Raw genomic sequence first — 19,829 nt, forward strand, 5'->3', positions numbered from 1 at the left:
CTCTTAGGTTGTGTTCACAATGCAGGACGATTTGGAATTTTTAGACCATATGTGACGTGTGTGATTTTTTTCCCCCAATGTCAGTTGAAATGCTGCTACTGGTTTGCTTCTTAACATTGGTTTGTTACAACACAACAGGTTGAACACATTCTTGCCTGAGCACACCTCTTCTCTATAAGTATAACTCCTTGGAGCTTTGGCAACCAATTGTTCAATCTATGTCCAAGTCTAGATCGATCCGTTCACAATGTTGACATGGTTTACATTGTTGACAATGTTCCAATTGTTGACATGTTTTTTAAGTTGTTGACATTGTTCTAATTGTTGACATGGTCCACGCTGTTGACAATGTTCTAATTGTTGACGTGGTTCACAATGGTAACACTGTTTTAATTGTTGACATGGTTTACGTTGTTGACAATGTTGTAATTGTTGACATGGTTCACGTTGTTGACATTGTTCTAATTGTTTACATGGTTTACGTTGTTGACAATGTTCTGATTGTTGACATGGTTTACATTGTTGACATGTTCTAATTGTTGACATGGTTTACGTTGTTGACAATGTTTTAATTGTTGACATGGTTTACGTTGTTGACAATGTTTTAATTGTTGACATGGTTTACGTTGTTGACAATGTTGTAATTGTTGACATGGTTCACGTTGTTGACATTGTTCTAATTGTTGACATGGTTTACGTTTTTGACATGTTCTAATTCTTGACATGGTTTACGTTGTTGACAATGTTTTAATTGTTGACATGGTTTACGTTGTTGACATGTTCTAATTGTTGACATGGTTTACGTTGTTGACAATGTTCTGATTGTTGACATGGTTCACGTTGTTAACACTGTTTTAATTGTTCACATGGCTTACGTTGTTGACATTGTTTTAATTGTTGACATGTTTTTTAAGTTGTTGACATTGTTCTAATTGTTGACATGGTTCACGCTGTTGACAATGTTCTAATTGTTGACATGGTTTACGTTGTTGACAATGTTGTAATTGTTGACATGGTTCACGTTGTGGACATTGTTCTAATTGTTGACATGGTTTACGTTGTTGACAATGTTCTGATTGTTAACATGGTTTACATTGTTGACATGTTCTAATTGTTGACATGGTTTACGTTGTTGACAATGTTTTAATTGTTGACATGGTTTACGTTGTTGACATGTTCTAATTGTTGACATGGTTTACGTTGTTGACAATGTTTTAATTGTTGACATGGTTTACGTTGTTGACAATGTTTTAATTGTTGACATGGTTTACGTTGTTGACAATGTTGTGATTGTTGACATGGTTTACATTGTTGACATGTTCTAATTGTTGACATGGTTTACGTTGTTGACAATGTTTTAATTGTTGACATGGTTTACGTTGTTGACAATGTTTTAATTGTTGACATGGTTCACGTTGTTGACAATGTTTTAATTGTTGACATGGTTTACGTTGTTGACATGTTCTAATTGTTGACATGGTTTACGTTGTTGACAATGTTTTAATTGTTGACATGGTTTACGTTGTTGACAATGTTTTAATTGTTCACATGGTTTACGTTGTTGATATGTTCTAATTGTTGACATGGTTTACGTTGTTGACAATGTTTTAATTGTTGACATGGTTTACGTTGTTGACAATGTTTTAATTGTTGACATGGTTTACGTTGTTGACAATGTTTTAATTGTTGACATGGTTGACGTTGTTGACAATGTTTTAATTGTTGACATGGTTTACGTTGTTGACAATGTTTTAATTGTTGACATGGTTTATGTTGTTGACATGTTCTAATTGTTGACATGGTTTACGTTGTTGACAATGTTTTAATTGTAGACATGGTTTACGTTGTTGACAATGTTCTGATTGTTGACATGGTTTACGTTGTTGACATTGTTTTAATTGTTGACATGGTTTACGTTGTTGACAATGTTTTAATTGTTGACATGGTTTACGTTGTTGACATGTTCTAATTGTTGACATGGTTTACGTTGTTGACAATGTTCTTATTGTTGACATGGTTTACATTGTTGACATGTTCTAATTGTTGACATGGTTTACGTTGTTGACAATGTTTTAATTGTTGACATGGTTTACGTTGTTGACAATGTTTTAATTGTTGACATGGTTCACGTTGTTGACAATGTTCTGATTGTTGACATTGTTGACATTGTTGTGCTGCCTGCTCACCCACAGAATGTTGCCATGAAATATGACTTTGATGGGACATGCCAACTATGGATCGCTGAACGGTCATTAGAAATCAGTGTGACATCAATCAGTCGTAAATGTTGTTTATTTTGACTGTAAATCCAAATGTCCCCCAGGAGCGTCCAGTCTGAGTGTGTAATGAAATGTTCCAAGTCGAGTCCTCCATAAAAATGAGCAGTGCTCTCTGAGGACTGGGATGTAAAAACTGTTCTGGGCTCAGGTCCAGGCAATAAAAGCCAACCAACCAACTCTCAGCTCATTGCTTGGAACAACAATGCAACACCCGGTAAAATGTACCAACTAGTAAAATATACCAACTAGTAAAATGTACCAACTGGTAAAATGTACCATCCATCCATCGATCCATTTACTACCTATTGTTCTTTTTGGGGAAGGGTGCTGGAGGCTATCTCAGCTCCACATGAGCGGAAGGCGGGGTACACCCTGGACAAACCGCCACCTCATGCCAACCAGTAAAATATACCGACTAGTAAAATGTACCAACTTGTAAAATGTAAGAACTAGTCAAACATCCCAACCAGTAAAATTGACAAACTAGTAAAATGTAACAACTAGTAAAATGTACCAACTGGTAAAATGTAACAACTAGTAAAATGTACCAACTTGTAAAATGTACCAACTAGTAAAATGTACCAATTGGTAAAATGTAACAACTAGTCAAATGTACCAACTGGTAGAATGTACCAACTAGTAAAGTGTACCAACTGGTAAAATGTAACAACTAGTAAAATGTACCAACTAGTAAAATATACCAACCAGTAGAATGTACCAACTAATAACATTTACCACCTAGTAAAATGTAACAACCAGTAACATGTACCAACTAGTAAAATATACCAACTAGTAAAATGTACCAATCAGTAAAATATACCAACCAGTAAAATGTACCAACTGGTAAAATGCAACAACTAGTAAAATGTACCAACTGGTAAAATTTACCAATTAGTAAAATGTAACAACTAGTAAAAATGTACCAACCAGTAAAATGTACCAACTAGTAAAATGTAACAACCAGTAAAATGTAATAACCAGTAAAATGTAACAACCAGTAAAATGTACCAACCAGTAAAATATACCAACCGGTAAAATGTAACAACTAGTAAAATGGAACAACCAGTAAAATATAACAACTAGTAAAATGTACCAACCCCTAAAATGTAACAACCAGTAAAATGTAACAACCAGTACACTGTACAAACTAGTAAAATGTAACAACCAGTAAAATGTAACAACCAGTAAAATGTTACTAGTAAAATGTACCAACCAGTAAAATTTACCAACTAGTCAAATGTAACAACTAGTCAAATGTAACAACCAGTAAAATGTACCAACCAGTAAAATATACCAACCAGTAAAATTTAACAACAAGTAAAATGTAACAACCAGTAAAATTTACCAACCAGTAAAATGGACCAACTAGTAAAATGTAACGACTAGTAAAATGTAACAACCAGTCAAATGTGACAACAAGTAACATGTAACAACCAGTACAATGTACCAACTACTAGTACAATGTACCAACTAGCAACATGTATCTACTAGTAAAAAGTAACAACTAGTAAAATATACCAACCAATAAAATATAACAACTAGCAAAATGTACCAACTAGTAAAATATACAAAAGTACTTGTACACATTGTCAACAATCAACATCTTCTACAACATTTGCCATCCCTAGTGTCGGAGCCGTGATTCATGTCAATCCACCTGCCGCAGCAGCCCTCCCAGGTGCACACAATGGAGGACGTGTCATGTGATGCAGCTGTTACTTTGGCAAATGAACATTAACAAGGTTAATGATTTCTTCCTTAGAATGGAGTCATTCCATCTTTTCCAGTCTTCTTGATCCAAACTTGTTATCCACTACTTGATCTTCTTGGTGTATTTCAGTCTTTCTTCAAGTCAGAACATTTGAAATGAGAGTTTGCTCTCATGTCTTCTATCTGACACAACTCAACAACTGGACCAAAAAACATCCTCCAATTGTGCTGAGTGGTCATATTCTTGAAGGTCAACAATGATCCTGACAATAACTAACTCGTGTTTGTATTCTTGAAGGTCAACAATGTTCCTGACAATAACTAACTCATGTTTGTATTCTTGAAGGTCAACAATGTTCCTGACAATAACTAACTCATGGTTGTATTCTTGGAGGTCAACAATGATCCTGACACGCTGGTTAAAAACATATAAACATATTTCTTCGATATTTGACCGACATGTCCTACTTGAAGTGCCTCGTCAGCACAACACACATGTTTGAAGGACAAAATGTGCGTGGGTCACAGGACACGTTTACACACACACACACACACACACACACACACACACACACACACACACACACACACACACACACACACACACACACACACACACACACACACACACACACACACACACACACACACACACACACACACACACACACACGCACACACACACAAACTCCACAGGACTGACAAAACAACACACGTTATTGTACAAATAATACGTAACATAAATTATTGTACAAATATTATGTAACACAAATAATGGTACAAATAATATGTTACATAAATAATGGTACAAATAATAGGTAACACAAATATTGGTACAAATAATATGTAACACAAATAATGGTACAAATAATATATAACACAAATTATGGTACAAATATGTAACACAAATTATGGTACAAATAATATGTAACATAAATTATTGTACAAATAATATGTAACACAAATAATGGTACAAATAATATGTTACATAAATAACGGTACAAATAATAGGTAGCACAAATAATGGTACTAATAATATGTAACAGATTATTGTACAAATAATATGTAACACAAATAATGGTACAAATAATATGTAACACAAATAATGGTACAAATAATATGTAACATAAATAATGGTACAAATAATATGTAACACAAATTATTGTACAAATAATAGATAACATGATTGGAGATGAGAAGGACAGGAATGAACCCACTCAAATATTCCACTCATGTGTTCACCCTCACACTGGAAACATGGAACTATATGTTGTATTACATCATATTTAATAATGTCATATCCTGTTGTAGAGCATATTATATATACTATATCTTAGTATGTAATCATATTGTATCATATATATTTTCATTTAATATTATTTTATATCATATTATGTCCAGTTATTTATCATACCTTGTCCTGATATCACATGCTCTCCATCATGTTTTATCGTATCATTTCATAAAAGTTGCAATTGTTGCTAAAAGACTTTTCAAATCCCAAATATTGAATTGTTTCCAAATATTGAATTGTTTCCAAATATTGAGTTGTTTGCCACATGAACAACATAAGTTTTGTATACAAGTAGAAATATAAGAGGAGGAAGAATAAAATGTCTTCTTTTCTCATGTTTGAGTTTGGATGCAAACATTTTTTATTCTCATGTATTGAAGGAAGAACATTTGTATTGCGATTAAGAAGAACACGATATTTCCAGTAGGGAATCCTACCTTTTCCAACGTGGCCGTCGCCGCTGCGCTGGAAGTCGCCAGCGTTGAGCAGGAAGCAGGCGCGGTCATGTGGGTAGCGTTCGCGGCTGGCAGCGGACCCCATGCCCCCGGCGGACCCCAGTCCCCCGGTGGCCGGACTGCGCTCGTCGCCCAGGACCTGGTCGATGGTGGGACAGTCCTCGTTGGCCAGCGCTGCGTTGGCAGCGTCGCCATTTTGTTTGGAGTCTGAGGAGAACAGCAGCTTGTCGGTGAGAAGACCGTCGGCATGGCAACGCCATCAAGACTCATTCAAATGTTTTCTTTCACTTTCTTTCTTGACACTTTTTCAACTGTGCAAAAAAGACAAATGTTTGAACAATTTGAACGTTTTGAACATTTTGACCACTTTAAATATTTAAGTTTTCAATATTTTAAAAGTTGTTCATGTTTTGAATATTTGAAAAGGTTTGAACAATTTGAAAGTTTTTCATGTTTTGAAAATGTTGACTATTTTTAATATTTTAAACATTTTCATTATGTTGAATGTTTTAACAGCCTTAAATATTTTTAAAATGTTTATAATTTGAAAGTTTTTTAAAATGTCAAAAGTTTTGAATATGTTAAATGTTTTGATTATTTCGAATATTTTGAATTTTTCAAAAGTTTGGAATGTTTTTGTGCAGCCCTTTGAGACACTTGTAATTTAGGGCTATATAAATAAACATTGATTGATTGATTGATTGATTTTAAAAGTTTTTAATATTTTGAAAGCTTTGAATAATTTTAATGTTTTGATCGTTTTTGAGTATTTTGAAGTGTTTATTATTTTGATTGTTTTTAAAGGTTTTGAATATTTTGAAAGTTTTTCATGTTTTGCATATTTGAAAAGGTTTGAACAATTTGATTAATATTTTAAAAATGTTCGATATGTTGAATGTTTTGACAGCCTTAAATATTTTGAAAATGTTTATACTTTGAAAGTTTTTAAAAATGTTAAAAGTTTTGAATTGTTAAATGTTTTGATTATTTTGAATATTTTGAAAACTTTGAATATTTTTTATGTTTTGACAGATTTGAATACTTTGAAGTGTTTAATATTTGGAATGTTTTTAAAGGTTTTGAATATTTTGAAAGTTTTTCAGGTTTTAAATAATTTAAAAGATTTGAACAATTTGAAAGTTTTGAAAATGTTGACTATTTTAAATATTTTTAAAGTTTTCAATATTTTGAATGTTTTGAAAGATGTGAATATTTTGACAACTTTGACAACAAAGTTTTAATATTTAAAAATTTTTAATATTTTGAAAGTTTTGAATAATTTCAATGTTTAGAATATTTAAAACGTTTTCAATATTTTAAATGTTTTGAAACATCTGATTATACAACGTTGATATTTGGAAAGGTTTAATATTTTTAAAGTTTTTAATATTTTTAAAGTTTTGAATAATTTCAATGTTTTATATATTTTAAAATTTTGGAATATTTTTTACATTTTTTAAATATTTTTTTAAAAATTTGGAATATTTTGAAAGCTTTGAATATTTTTAATGTTTTCATGTTTTAGACACTCGGGTGAAGAGAGGGGCGGAGCTTTCTACCGATCACCACCTGGTGGTGAGTTGGCTGTGATGGTGGGGGAGGATGCCGGACAGACCTGGCAGGCCCAAACGCATTGTGAGGGTCAGCTGGGAACGCCTAGCAGAGTCTCCTGTCAGAGAAAGTTTCAATTCCCGCCTCCGGAAGAACTTTGAACATGTCACGAGGGAGGTGCTGGACATTGAGTCCGAGTGGACCATGTTCCGTACCTCTATTGTCGAGGTGGCCGATTGGAGCTGTGGCCGCAAGGTGGTTGGTGCCTGTCGTGGCGGTAATCCTAGAACCCGCTGGTTGAAAGTTGTTAATGTTTTGAAAGTTTTTATTTATTTGAAAGTTTGAAATGTTTTGCATATTTTGAACATTTTGAATATTTTGAATATTTTGAATGTTTCAAAAGTTTGGAATATTTATAAAAAGTTTGGAATATTTTGAAAGCTTAGAATATTGTTAATGTTTTGACAGTTTTGAATATTTTGAAGTGTTCAATACTTGGAATGTTTTTAAAGGTTTTGAACACTTTGAAAGTTGTTCATGTTTTGAATATTTTAAAAGGTTTGAATAATTTGAAAGTTTAGAAAAATTTGACTATTTGAAATATTTGAAAAGTTTTGAATATTTTGAATGTTTTGAAATATCTGATTATTTTGACAGCTTTGAATATTTGGAAATTTTTAATATTTTAAAAGTTTTGAATATTTTGAAAGTTTTGAATAATTTAAATGTTTTGAAAGTTTTGAATATTTTGAAAGTTTGGAACATTTTGAATGTTTTGAATATTTTGAAAGTTTTTATTAATTTGAAAGTTTTTAATGTTTCGAATATGCTTTTATATTTTAAAAGTTGTTAATATTTAAAATGTTTTGAAAGTTCTAAGTAGTTTGACAGTTTTGAGTGTTTTGAAAGTTAATATTTTGAAAGTTATTAATAGTTTGATGGTTTTGAATGTTTTGAAAGTTTTTATTAATTTGAAATTTAGAAATGAGTTGAATATTTTGAGCATTTTGAATATTTTGAATTTTTCAAAAGTTTGAAATATTTTTTTAAACGTTTTGAATATTTTGAAAGCTTTGAATATTTTTAATGTTTTGACAGTTTTTAATATTTTGAAGTGTTTAATATTTGGAATGTTTTCAAAGGTTTTGAATATTTTAAAAGGTTTCAACAATTTTAACGTTTTGAAAATTTTGACTATTTTATATATTTTAAAAGTGTTTAATATTTTGAATGTTTTGAAATAATGTCGTGAGTTTAAACCCCGGCCGAGTCATACCAAATACTATAAAAATGGGACCCATTACCTCCCTGCTTGGTACTCAGCATCAAGGGTTGGAATTGGGGTTAAATCACCAAAAATTATTCCCGGGCGCGGCCACCACTGCTGCCAACTGCTCACCTCACCTCCCAGGGGGTGGAACAAAGGGATGGGTCAAATGCAGAGGGTAATTTCACCACACCTAGTGTGTGTGACTATCAGTAAGGCTTTAACCTTATGTTTTGAAAGTTCTGAATTAAACTTTTTTTTTTTTTGAATATTTAGAAAGTTTTGAATATTTTGAAAGATTTTATTAATTTGAAAGTTTTAAATGTTTTGAATATTTTACTGGTTACTTAAGGACATTGTGACTTATTAGGAGGGGCTAAGTGGCTTTTAGTCCACATGCACTCTACGTTTCATATCAATCATATCGGCAGCTAAAATCAGTTTTAAGGTGAGTTCCTGGTGGTTTTTACCAGTGACTTAATGACATAGTGACTTATTAGGGTGAGTTCCTGGTGGTTTTTACCCGTGACTTAATGACATTGTGACTTATTAGGAGGGGCTGAGTGGCTTTTAGTCTACATGCACTCTACCTTTAATATCCAGCATGTCGGGAGTTGAAATTAGTTTTAGGGTGACTTCCTGGTGGTTTTTACCAATGACTTAATGACATTGGGACTTATTAGGAGGGGCTAAGTGGCTTTTAGTCCACATGCATTCTACGATTCCTATCCAGCATGTCGGGAGCCCAAATGAGTTCTTGCGATTAACCAGGACTGTTTTCACAAGGACACACCTGCTCTGTTGATGTCGATGATCTCCTCCTGTGCCAGCGGACAATCCCCGGCCATCATGCTGCCCGATCCCACCATGCCGGGCCCCAGCACATTTCCCATGAGCCTGTGCGGCGAGGCGGTGGCCATGGCGAGAGCATCGGGTTTGCAGTAGTTGGGACTGCCCGGCTGCGGCGCCCGAGGTATGTGCTTGTTCCTCTTCTTGGGGAGCTTCTGCTTGGCCATGGCCAGCGAGTAGTACATGCCAAAGTTGTTGACGATGACGGGAACCGGCATAGCGATGGTCAAGACGCCGGCCAAGGCACACAAGGCGCCCACCAACATTCCCGACCACGTCTCCGGGTACATGTCCCCGTAGCCCAGCGTGGTCATGGTCACCACTGCCCACCAGAAACCAATGGGGATGTTCTTGAAGTTAGTGTGGGCGGCGGCGGTGGGGTCATCGGGGTCTGCACCGATGCGCTCGGCGTAGTAAATCATGGTGGCAAAGATAAGGACGCCCAGTGCCAGGAAGATGATGAGCAGCAGGAACTCATTGGTGCTGGCTCTCAGGGTGTGGCCTAGGACCCGCAGGCCCACAAAGTGGCGCGTGAGCTTGAAGATTCGCAGGATTCGTACAAACCGCACCACACGCAGGAAGCTGAGCACGTCTTTGGCTGTTTTGGAGGATAGTCCGCTCAGCGCCACCTCCAGGTAGAAGGGCACAATAGCCACAAAGTCGATGATGTTCAGGGCGCTGCGGAAGAACTCTTGTTTGTCAGGGCAGAAGATGACACGCGCCAGCACCTCGATGGTGAACCAGATGACGCAGACGCCTTCCACGTACGTCAGCCAGCCGTCCGTGACCACTTCGTACACGATCTGCGGCAAAAGAGAGGAACAAAAACACCATCAGTCACAAACATCAACGTGATCATTGAGACACTAAGATTCTTGCATCCACTTTCTTCTAGAGTCTAGGACACGGCAGTCTCAGGAGGACAGTCCAGACTTTAGAGTCAATGGCCACCTCTTTCAGTTCCCACTTGGGAACAGTGAGGTGTTCCCACACCAGCTGCCAGTGCCAGACATAATCCCTGCAGCATGTCCTGGGTCTACCCTGTAGCCTTCTGTCTGGAGTCATTAGGGACAAAATTTAACTGGATCCTCTTGATCTGAAGGAGCAGCAGTTCTACTAAGAAATCCTTCTGGATTACCCAGCTCCCTACCTTGTCTCTTAGGGTGAGTCCAGCAAGCACATTTCAAGTTGCTTGATCATTCAGTCACTTCAAAGCCTGTGGTCATACAGTAGTTGGTGGTAGGAAAGTAGATCGGCCGTTAAATGAAGAAGTTTGTCACTGCTCAGTTCTCTCCCCACCACAAGAGTCTAGTGACCACATTACTGAAGATACTGTACTGATCCGCTTGTCGAGATTGCACTCATGCCTTTCCTTAGTTGTAAACAGGAGTTTAAATACTTGAAGTCCTCAACCTGGGACTAGACCTCTCTCCCAACTTGAAGCCTGCAATCCACCCTTTTCCGACTGAGGAGCCTGACATCAGATTGGAATGTGCTGAGTCTTATCCCAGAGGTTTCAGAGGTTTTACACTAAACTGAGTATCGATCCAACCAACACTAAAGGTCACAGTTTGATGAGGTGATCAGGACCACATCAGATACCTTAAAGTTCCCAAACTGGACACCTTAAACACCTTGAAATTATGTCCATGAAAATGAAGACCAGAAGCACTGACAAAGGACAGTCTTGGTCAACGTTTGCAGAGAACAGATCTGAGTTATTGCTGACAGTGTGAACCAGAGTTGTGCTGTGGTTGTCCAAGAACTGAATGCCACGTAGTAACATTCAATGAAACACATGATCCTGGAGCATTGTCACAGGACACAGCGAAGGACATGGTCCAATGTATTGTCTAAGTCCACAAAGTACATGTGGACCCTTGCCAAGATGTACAACTGGTGCAGTGTTCCCTGATGAGCTGAGGTTCTACTACCATTCAAGTACTCCTTAGTGGAAAATACTTTCCCCCTGAAGTAGACCAAACCCTCTAGTAACCTCTTCAAAGGGGGAGTCCACCACCCCGGTCTGCCAATCCCAAAGCACTTCCTGACTTCCAGGAAATGTTGAAGACTTGTCAAGCAAGACCGTCCCAAAACTTCCAGGTCAAGGTTATTTTTAGGCTTTGGAACATTTCATTTTTGAGATCATGATTGACAAAAACCTGGTCAGGACTTGGGTCCGAGAGAATACATCTTAATTCAAAGAGTCTCCTTCTATAAAAACATTTCAACATTAAAAACACAGATTTGTATTCAAGATGTTTATTTCACATGCATTGGAAATATAACAGTTTTGACCCCCTGCTGATCCCCAGTTAACTTCCTGGTAATCCGGTTAACTTACCGGTAACCGTTTAATTTCCCGGTAATCCGTGTAAATTCCTGGTAATTTATTGGTAGTCTGGTTAACACTTTAGTAACCTAGTTAAACTATTGATAACCTGGTTAACTTTCTGGTAACATGGTTAACTTCCTGGTAACCCAGTTAAATTATTGGAAACCTGGTTAACTTCCTTAACACAATTACATTCCAGGTAACCTTGTTAACCTCCTAGTTAACTTCTTACTAAGCTGCTTAAAATCCTGGTGACCTGAATAACTTGCTGGCAACCCGCTTACATAATTGGGGACCCTGGTTAACTTCCTGGTAACCTGGTTAAATTGCTGGTATCCTGGTTAACTTTCTAGTAATCTGGTTAACTTCCTGGTCACCTGGTTTCATTCCTGGTTGTGTGTTGGTTGTTGTGTGTTTGTTGTTGTGTATTGTGTGTTTGGTTAACTTGGTTAACTTAACTTAGTAGCCTGGTTACATTCCTGGTAGTCTGGTTAAATTCCGAGTAACTTTTTTAAATTCCTGGTAATCTGGTTAACTTCTTAGTCACCTGGTCAACTTCCTTGTAACCCAGTTAACTTCCTGGTAACATGGTTAAATTCCTTGTTGTTGCATATTTGTTGTTGTGTGTTGGTTGTTGTGGGTTTGTTGTTGTGTGTTTGTTGTTGTGTATTGTGTGTTTGTTGTTGTACATTTGTTGTAGTGCATTTGTTTTTGTATGTTTGTTGTCGGTTGATTGTTGTGTGTTTGTTGTGTGTTTATTGTTGTGTGTTTGTTGTTGTGTTATGGTTGTTGTGCATTTGTTGTTGCGCGTTTGTTGTTGCGTGTTTTTTGTCGTGTGTTTTTGGTTTTGGGATTGTTGTTGTTGTGTGTTTGTTGTTGTGTAATGTGTGTTTGTTGTTGTGGGTTAGTTGTTGTGTGTTTGTTGTGCGTATATTGTTGTGTAATGGTTGTTGTGCGTTTTTTGTTGTGTGTTGGTTGTTGTGGGTTTGTGTTGTGGGTTTGTTGTTGTGGGTTTGTGTTGTGGGTTTGTTGTTGTGTGTTTGTTGTTATGTATTGTGTGTTTGTTGTTGTGTGTTTGTTGTTGTGTATTGTGGGTTTGTTGTTGTATGTTTGTAGTTGTATGTTTGTAGTTGTGTGTTTGTTGTTGCGCTTTTTTTGTTGCGTGTATTTTGTTGTGTGTTAGTTGTTGTGCGTTGGTTTGTTGTTGGTTTGTTGTTGTTTTTCTGATTGATTGAAACTTTTATTAGTAGATTGCACAGTGAAGTACATATTCCGTACAATTGACCACTAAATAGTATAACACCCGAATAAGTTTTTCAACTTGTTTAAGTCGGGGTCCACTTAAATTGATTCATGATACAGATATATATACTATTTTCATAATACAGTCATCACACAAGATAATCATCAGAGTATATACAATAAATTATCTACATTATTTACAATCCGGGTTGTGGGATATGGAGGCGGTAGGGGGGAGGGGGTGTTGTGCGTTGGTTGTTGTGCTTTTGTTGTTGTGTGTTTGTTGTGCATTTATTGTTATGTGTTTGTTGTTGAACTTTTTTTGTTAAGTGAATTTTGTTGTGTGATAGTTGTGTGTTAGTTATTGTAAGTTAGTTGTTGTGTGTTGGTTGTTGTACGTTGGTTGTTGTACGTTGGTTGTTGTGCATTGGTTGTTGTGTATTGTACGTTTGTTGTTGTGCGTTTGTTGTTGTATGTTTGTTGTTGTCGGTTAATTGTTGTGCGTTTGTTGTGTGTTTATTGTTGTGTTTGTTGTTGTGGGTTAGTTGTTGTGCGTTTGTTGTTGTGCGTTGGTTGTTGCGTGTTTGTTGTTGCGTGTTTACAAAGATTGTCATTGGCCATGTTTGAAGTCATTGTTTACAAAGAAAGTCGGTGGCCATGTTTAAAGTCATTGTTTAAAAAGATCGTCAGCTGCCATGTTTAAAGTTATTGTTTACAAAGATTGTCAGCGGCCATATTGGAAGTCATTGTTTAAAAAGATTATTGGCGGCTATGTTGGAAATCATTGTTTACAAAGATTGTCGTTGGCCATGTTTGAAGTCATTGTTTACAAAGATTGTTGGCGGCCATGTTGGAAATCATTGTTTACAAAGATTGTCGGTGGCCATGTTGGAAGTCATTGTTGACAAAGATTGTCGGCGGCCATGTTGGAAGTCATGGTTTACAAAGATTGTCAGTGGCCATGTTGGAAGTCATTGTTTACAAAGATTGTTGGTAGCCATGTTGGAAGTCATGGTTTACAAAGAATGTCAGTGGCCATGTTGGAAGTCATTGTTTACAAAGATTGTCATTGGCCATGTTTGAAGTCATTGTTTACAAAGATTGTTGGCGGCCATGTTGGAAGTCATTGTTTACAAAGATTGTCTTTGGCCATGTTGGACGTCATTGTTTACAAAGATTGTCATTGGCCATGTTTGAAGTCATTGTTTACAAAGATTGTCGGTGGCCATGTTGGAAGTCATTGTTTACAAAGATTATCATGGCCATGTTTGAAGTCATTGTTTACAAAGATTGTTGGCGGCCATGTTGGAAATCATTGTTTACAAAGATTGTCGGTGGCCATGTTGGAAGTCATTGTTTACAAAGATTGTCATTGACCATGTTTGAAGTCATTGTTTACAAAGATTGTTGGCGGCCATGTTGGAAGTCATTGTTTACAAACATTGTCATTGGCCATGTTGGAAGTCATTGTTTACAAAGATTGTCGGCGGCCATGTTGGAAGTCATGGTTTACAAAGATTGTCAGTGGCCATGTTGGAAGTCATTGTTTACAAAGATTGTTGGCGGCCATGTTGGAAGTCATGGTTTACAAATATTGTCAGTGGCCATGTTGGAAGTCATTGTTTACAAAGATTGTCATTGGACATGTTTGAAGTCATTGTTTACAAAGATTGTTGGCGGCCATGTTGGAAGTCATTGTTTACAAAGATTGTCATTGGCCATGTTGGACGTCATTGTTTACAAAGATTGTCATTGGCCATGTTTGAAGTCATTGTTTACAAAGATTGTAGGTGGCCATGTTGTAAGTCATTGTTTACAAAGATTATCATGGCCATGTTTGAAGTCATTGTTTACAAAGATTGTTGGCGGCCATGTTGGAAGTCATTGTTTACAAAGATTGTCATTGGCCATGTTGGAAGTCATTGTTTACCAAGATTGTCATTGGCCATGTTTAAAGTTATTGTTTACAAAGATTGTTGGCGGCCATGTTGGAAGTCATTGTTTACAAAGATTGTCATTGGCCATGTTGGAAGTCATTGTTTACAAAGATTGTCATTGGCCTTGTTTGAAGTCATTGTTTACAAAGATTGTCGGTGGCCATGTTTAAAGTCATTGTTTAAAAAGATTTTCAGCGGCCATGTTGGAAGTCCATCCATCCATCCATCCATTTTCTACCGCTTATTCCCTTTGGGGTTGCGGGGGGCGCTGGAGCCTATCTCAGCTACAATCGGGCAGAAGGCGGGGTACACCCTGGACAAGTCGCCACCTCATCGCAGGGCCAACACAGATAGACAGACAACATTCACACTCACATTCACACACTAGGGCCAATTTAGTGTTGCCAATCAACCTATCCCCAGGTGCATGTCTTTGGAGGTGGGAGGAAGCCGGAGTACCCGGAGGGAACCCACGCAGTCACGGGGAGAACATGCAAACTCCACACAGAAGTCATTGTTTACAAAGATTGTTGGCGGCCATGTTTGAAGTCATTGTTTACAAAGATTGTTGGCGGCCATGTTGGAAATCAATGTTTACAAAGATTGTCGGCGGCCATGTTGGAAGTCATGGTTTACAAAGATTGTCATTGGCCATGTTTGAAGTCATTGTTTACAAATATTGTCGGAGGCCATGTTGGAAGTCATTGTTTACAAAGATTGTCGTTGGCCATGTTTGAAGTCATTGTTTACAAAGATTGTTGGCGGCCATGTTGGAAGTCATTGTTTACAAAGATTGTCATTGGCCATGTTGGAAGTTATTGTTTAAAAGATTGTCATTGGCCTTGTTTGAAGTCATTGTTCACAAAGATTGTCGGTGGCCATGTTTAAAGTCATTGTTTAAAAAGATTTTCAGCGGCCATGTTGGTAGCAATTGTTTACAAAGATTTTCGTTGGCCATGTTTGAAGTCATTGTATACAAAGATTGTTGTTGGCCATGTTTGAAGTTATTGTTTACAAAGATTGTCGGCGGCCATGTTGGAAGTCATTGTTTACAAAGATTGTCGTTGGCCATAATTGAAGTCATTGTTTACAAAGATTGTCATTGGCCATGTTTGGAGTCATTGTTTACAAAGATTGTTGGCGGGCGGCCATGTTGGAAATCATTGTTTACTAAGATTGTCATTGGCCATGTTTGAAGTCCATCCATCTTCTTCCGCTTATCCGAGGCCGGGTCGCGGGGGCAGCAGCCTAAGAAGGGAAGCCCAGACTTCCCTCTCCCCAGCCACTTCGTCCAGCTCTTCCCGGGGGATCCCGAGGCGTTCCCAGTTCAGCCGGGAGACATAGTCTTCCCAACGTGTCCTGGGTCTTTCCCGTGGCCTCCTACCGGTCGAACATGCCCTAAACACCTCCCTAAGGAGGCGTTCGGGTGGCATCCTGACCAGATGCCCAAACCACCTCATCTGGCTCCGCTCCATGTGGAGGAGCAGCGGCTTTACTTTGAGCTCCCCCGGATAGCAGCGCTTCTCACCCTATCTCTAAGGGAGAGCCCCGCCACCCGGCGGAGGAAGCTCATTTCGGCCGCTTGTACCCGTGATCTTGTCCTTTCGGTCATAACCCAAAGCTCATGACCATAGGTGAGGATGGGAACGTAGATCGACCGGTAAATTGAGAGCTTTGCCTTCCGGCTAAGCTCCTTCTTCACCACAACGGATCAATACAGCGTCCGCATTACTGAAGAGGCCGCACCGATCCGCCTGTCGATCTCACGATCCACTCTTCCCTCAATCGTGAACAAGACTCCGAGGTACTTGAACTCCTCCACCTGGGGCAGGGTCTCCTCCGCAACCCGGAGATGGCACTCCACCCTTTTCCGGGCGAGAACCATGGACTCGGACTTAGAGGTGCTGATTCTCATCCAAGTCGCTTCACACTCAGCTTCATGTTTGAAGTCATTAAATACAAAGATTGTCGGTGGCTATGTTTGAAGTCATTGTTTACAAAGATTGTTGGCGGCCATGTTGGAAGTAATTGTTTACAAAGATTGTCGTTGGCCATGTTTGAAGTCATTGTTTACAATGATTGTTGGCGGCCATGTTGAAAGTCATTGTTTACAAAGATTGTCATTGGCCATGTTTGAATTCATTGTTTACAAAGATTGTCGGCGGCCATGTTAGAAGTCATTGTTTACAAAGATTATCATTGGCCATGTTTGAAGTCATTTTTTACAAAGATTGTTGGTGGCCATGTTTAAAGTCATTGTTTAAAAAGATTGTCAGTGGCCATGTTTGAAGTTATTGCTTACAAAGATTGTCGGTGTCCATGTTTAAAGTAATTGTTTAAAAAGATTGTCAGCGGCCATGTTTGAAGTCATTGTTTACAAAGATTGCCATTGGCCATGTTTGAAGTCATTGTTTACAAAGATTGTTGGCAGCCATGTTGAAAATCATTGTTTACAATGATGTTATTGGCCATGTTTGAAGTCATTGTTTACAACGATTGTGGGCGGCCATGTTGGAAGTCATGGTCAAGTCAAAGTACAGAGCAGCACAAACACCACTTAGTTGTAGAGCACACTCCAGGCCTGAAGGGGCAACAGTGAGAGCTGAGGGCTGAACATCTCCACCTGCTCAGAGCACATGGTCAAAATGTTTGCTCTTCAGTCAGTCACCCCTTTGACATGCTGCTAAGAGGAAGGAAGACAGCTCATGTGTGGACTCGGAAGACGCAACTGGTGAGGAAACCAAGGGAAAGAAGTGCTTGTTTTGTACTAAGGAGAATGTTTAAAGAAGTTAATTTCACTGGGGGGAAATGTTTAAAAAAGATAATTTCACTGATGTTTACAAAATTGTTTAAGTTGACTGAAAGTAAATTTAAAAAGTATCAGTGATGTTTAAGTTTGTTCTTATAATTAGGATGGATTGTTTAAATTTAATCTCATTCATATTGTTGGAAATGTTTAAGTTTATTCTTAAACTTAGGCCCTATCAGTGGAAACTAATTTTGGTTGGATTGATTTAAAAGAAAAGCAAAGCATGTATTATGTTGCATGTTTATGAAACACTAATGTGTTTTTTTTTTTTTTCTGTTTGTTTAAGGTTATCAGCTATCCGCTATTTGCCTAGCCACTATCCACTATTCCCCTATCTACTATTCAACCCCAACTATTCAACTATTCTACTATTCTACTATTCTACTAATAAATCACAAGGAAAAAGGATCGAGTTGTCCCTTTGAGTCCTTCTTGAGTCCAACTGGCCCTTTCAAGTTTGGGCACAGCTGTGAAAAAAACCTGAAGAACTTGACAGTCATTGTTTACAAAGATTGTCAGTGGCCATGTTTGAAGTCATTGTTTACAAAGATTGCCGGTGGCCATGTTGGAAGTCATTATTTACAAAGATTGTCGTTGGCCATGTTTGAAGTCATTGTTTCAAAAGATTGTCATTGGCCATGTTTGAAGTCATTGTTTACAAAGATTGTTGGCGGCCATGTTGGAAATCATTGTTTACAAAAATTGTCATTGGCCATGTTTGAAGTCATTGTTTACAAAGATTGTTGGCGGCCATGTTGGAAGTCATTGTTTACAAAGAGTGTCGGCGGCCATGTTGGAAGTCATTGTTTACAAAGATTGTCATTGGCCATGTTTGAAGTCATTGTTTACAAAGATTGTCGGCGGCCATGTTGGAAGTCATTGTTTACAAAGATTGTTGGCGGGCATGTTGGAAGTCATTGTTTACAAAGATTGTCATTATACATGTTTGAAGTCACTGTTTACAAAGATTGTCATTGGCCATGTTTGAAATCATTGTTTACAAAGATTGTCATTCGCCATGTTTGAAGTTATTGTTTTTCAAAGATTGTCATTGGCCATGTTTGAAGTCATCGTTTACAAAGATTGTTGGCGGCCATGTTGGAAATCATTGTTTACAAAGATTGTCATTGGCCATGTTTGAAGTTGTTGTTTCCTAAGATTGTCATTGGCCATGTTTGAAGTCATTGTTTACAAAGATTGTCATTGGCCATGTTCGAAGTTAATGTTTACAATGATTGTGATTGGCCATGTTTGAAGTTATTGTTTACAAAGATTGTTGGCGGCCATGTTTGAAGTTATTGTTTACAAAGATTGTCATTGTCAATGTTTGAAGTTATTGTTTACAAAAATTGTCGGTGGCCATGTTGGAAGTCATTGTTTACAAAGATTGTCGTTGGCCATGTTTGAAGTCATTGTTTACAAAGATTGTCATTGGCCATGTTTGAAGTCATTGTTTAAAAAGATTGTTGGCGGCCATGTTGGAAGTCATTGTTTACAAAGAGTGTCGGCGGCCATGTTGGAAGTCATTGTTTACAAAGTTTGTCATTAGCCATGTTTGAAGTCATTGTTTACAAAGATTGTCGGCGGCCATGTTGGAAGTCATTGTTTACAAAGATTGTTGGCGGGCATGTTGGAAGTCATTGTTTACAAAGATTGTCATTGTACATGTTTGAAGTCACTGTTTACAAAGATTGTCATTCGCCATGTTTGAAGTTATTGTTTTTCAAAGATTGTCATTGGCCATGTTTGAAGTCATCGTTTACAAAGATTGTTGGCGGCCATGTTGGAAATCATTGTTTACAAAGATTGTCATTGGCCATGTTCGAAGTTATTGTTTCCAAAGATTGTCATTGGCCATGTTTGAAGTCATTGTTTACAAAGATTGTCATTGGCCATGTTTGAAGTTATTGTTTACAATGATTGTCATTGGCCATGTTCGAAGTCATTGTTTACAAAGATTGTTGGCGGCCATGTTGGAAATCATTGTTTACAAAAATTGTCATTGGCCATGTTTGAAGTCATTGTTTACAAAGAATGTTGGCGGCCATGTTGGAAATCATTGTTTACAAAGAGTGTCGGCGGCCATGTTGGAAGTCATTGT

General features: G+C 37.7%; 1 protein-coding gene across 1 annotated transcript in view; it reads right to left on the reverse strand.

The window, feature by feature from the left end:
• The window catches only part of LOC133652255 (potassium voltage-gated channel subfamily C member 1-like), a 98,469-nt gene that overhangs the window by 39,495 nt on the left and 39,145 nt on the right, over positions 1-19,829 (reverse strand). Inside the window, exons 4-5 of the mRNA XM_062050795.1 lie at positions 9,350-10,208; positions 5,721-5,945 (exon numbers count right to left, since the gene is read on the reverse strand). Of these exons, the coding sequence (XP_061906779.1) occupies positions 5,721-5,945; positions 9,350-10,208 (1,084 nt within the window). The remainder of the gene's footprint in view (positions 1-5,720; positions 5,946-9,349; positions 10,209-19,829) is intronic.

Source organism: Entelurus aequoreus, linkage group LG06 (genome assembly GCF_033978785.1).
Source record: "Entelurus aequoreus isolate RoL-2023_Sb linkage group LG06, RoL_Eaeq_v1.1, whole genome shotgun sequence".
NCBI classification, from domain to species: Eukaryota; Metazoa; Chordata; class Actinopteri; order Syngnathiformes; family Syngnathidae; genus Entelurus; species Entelurus aequoreus.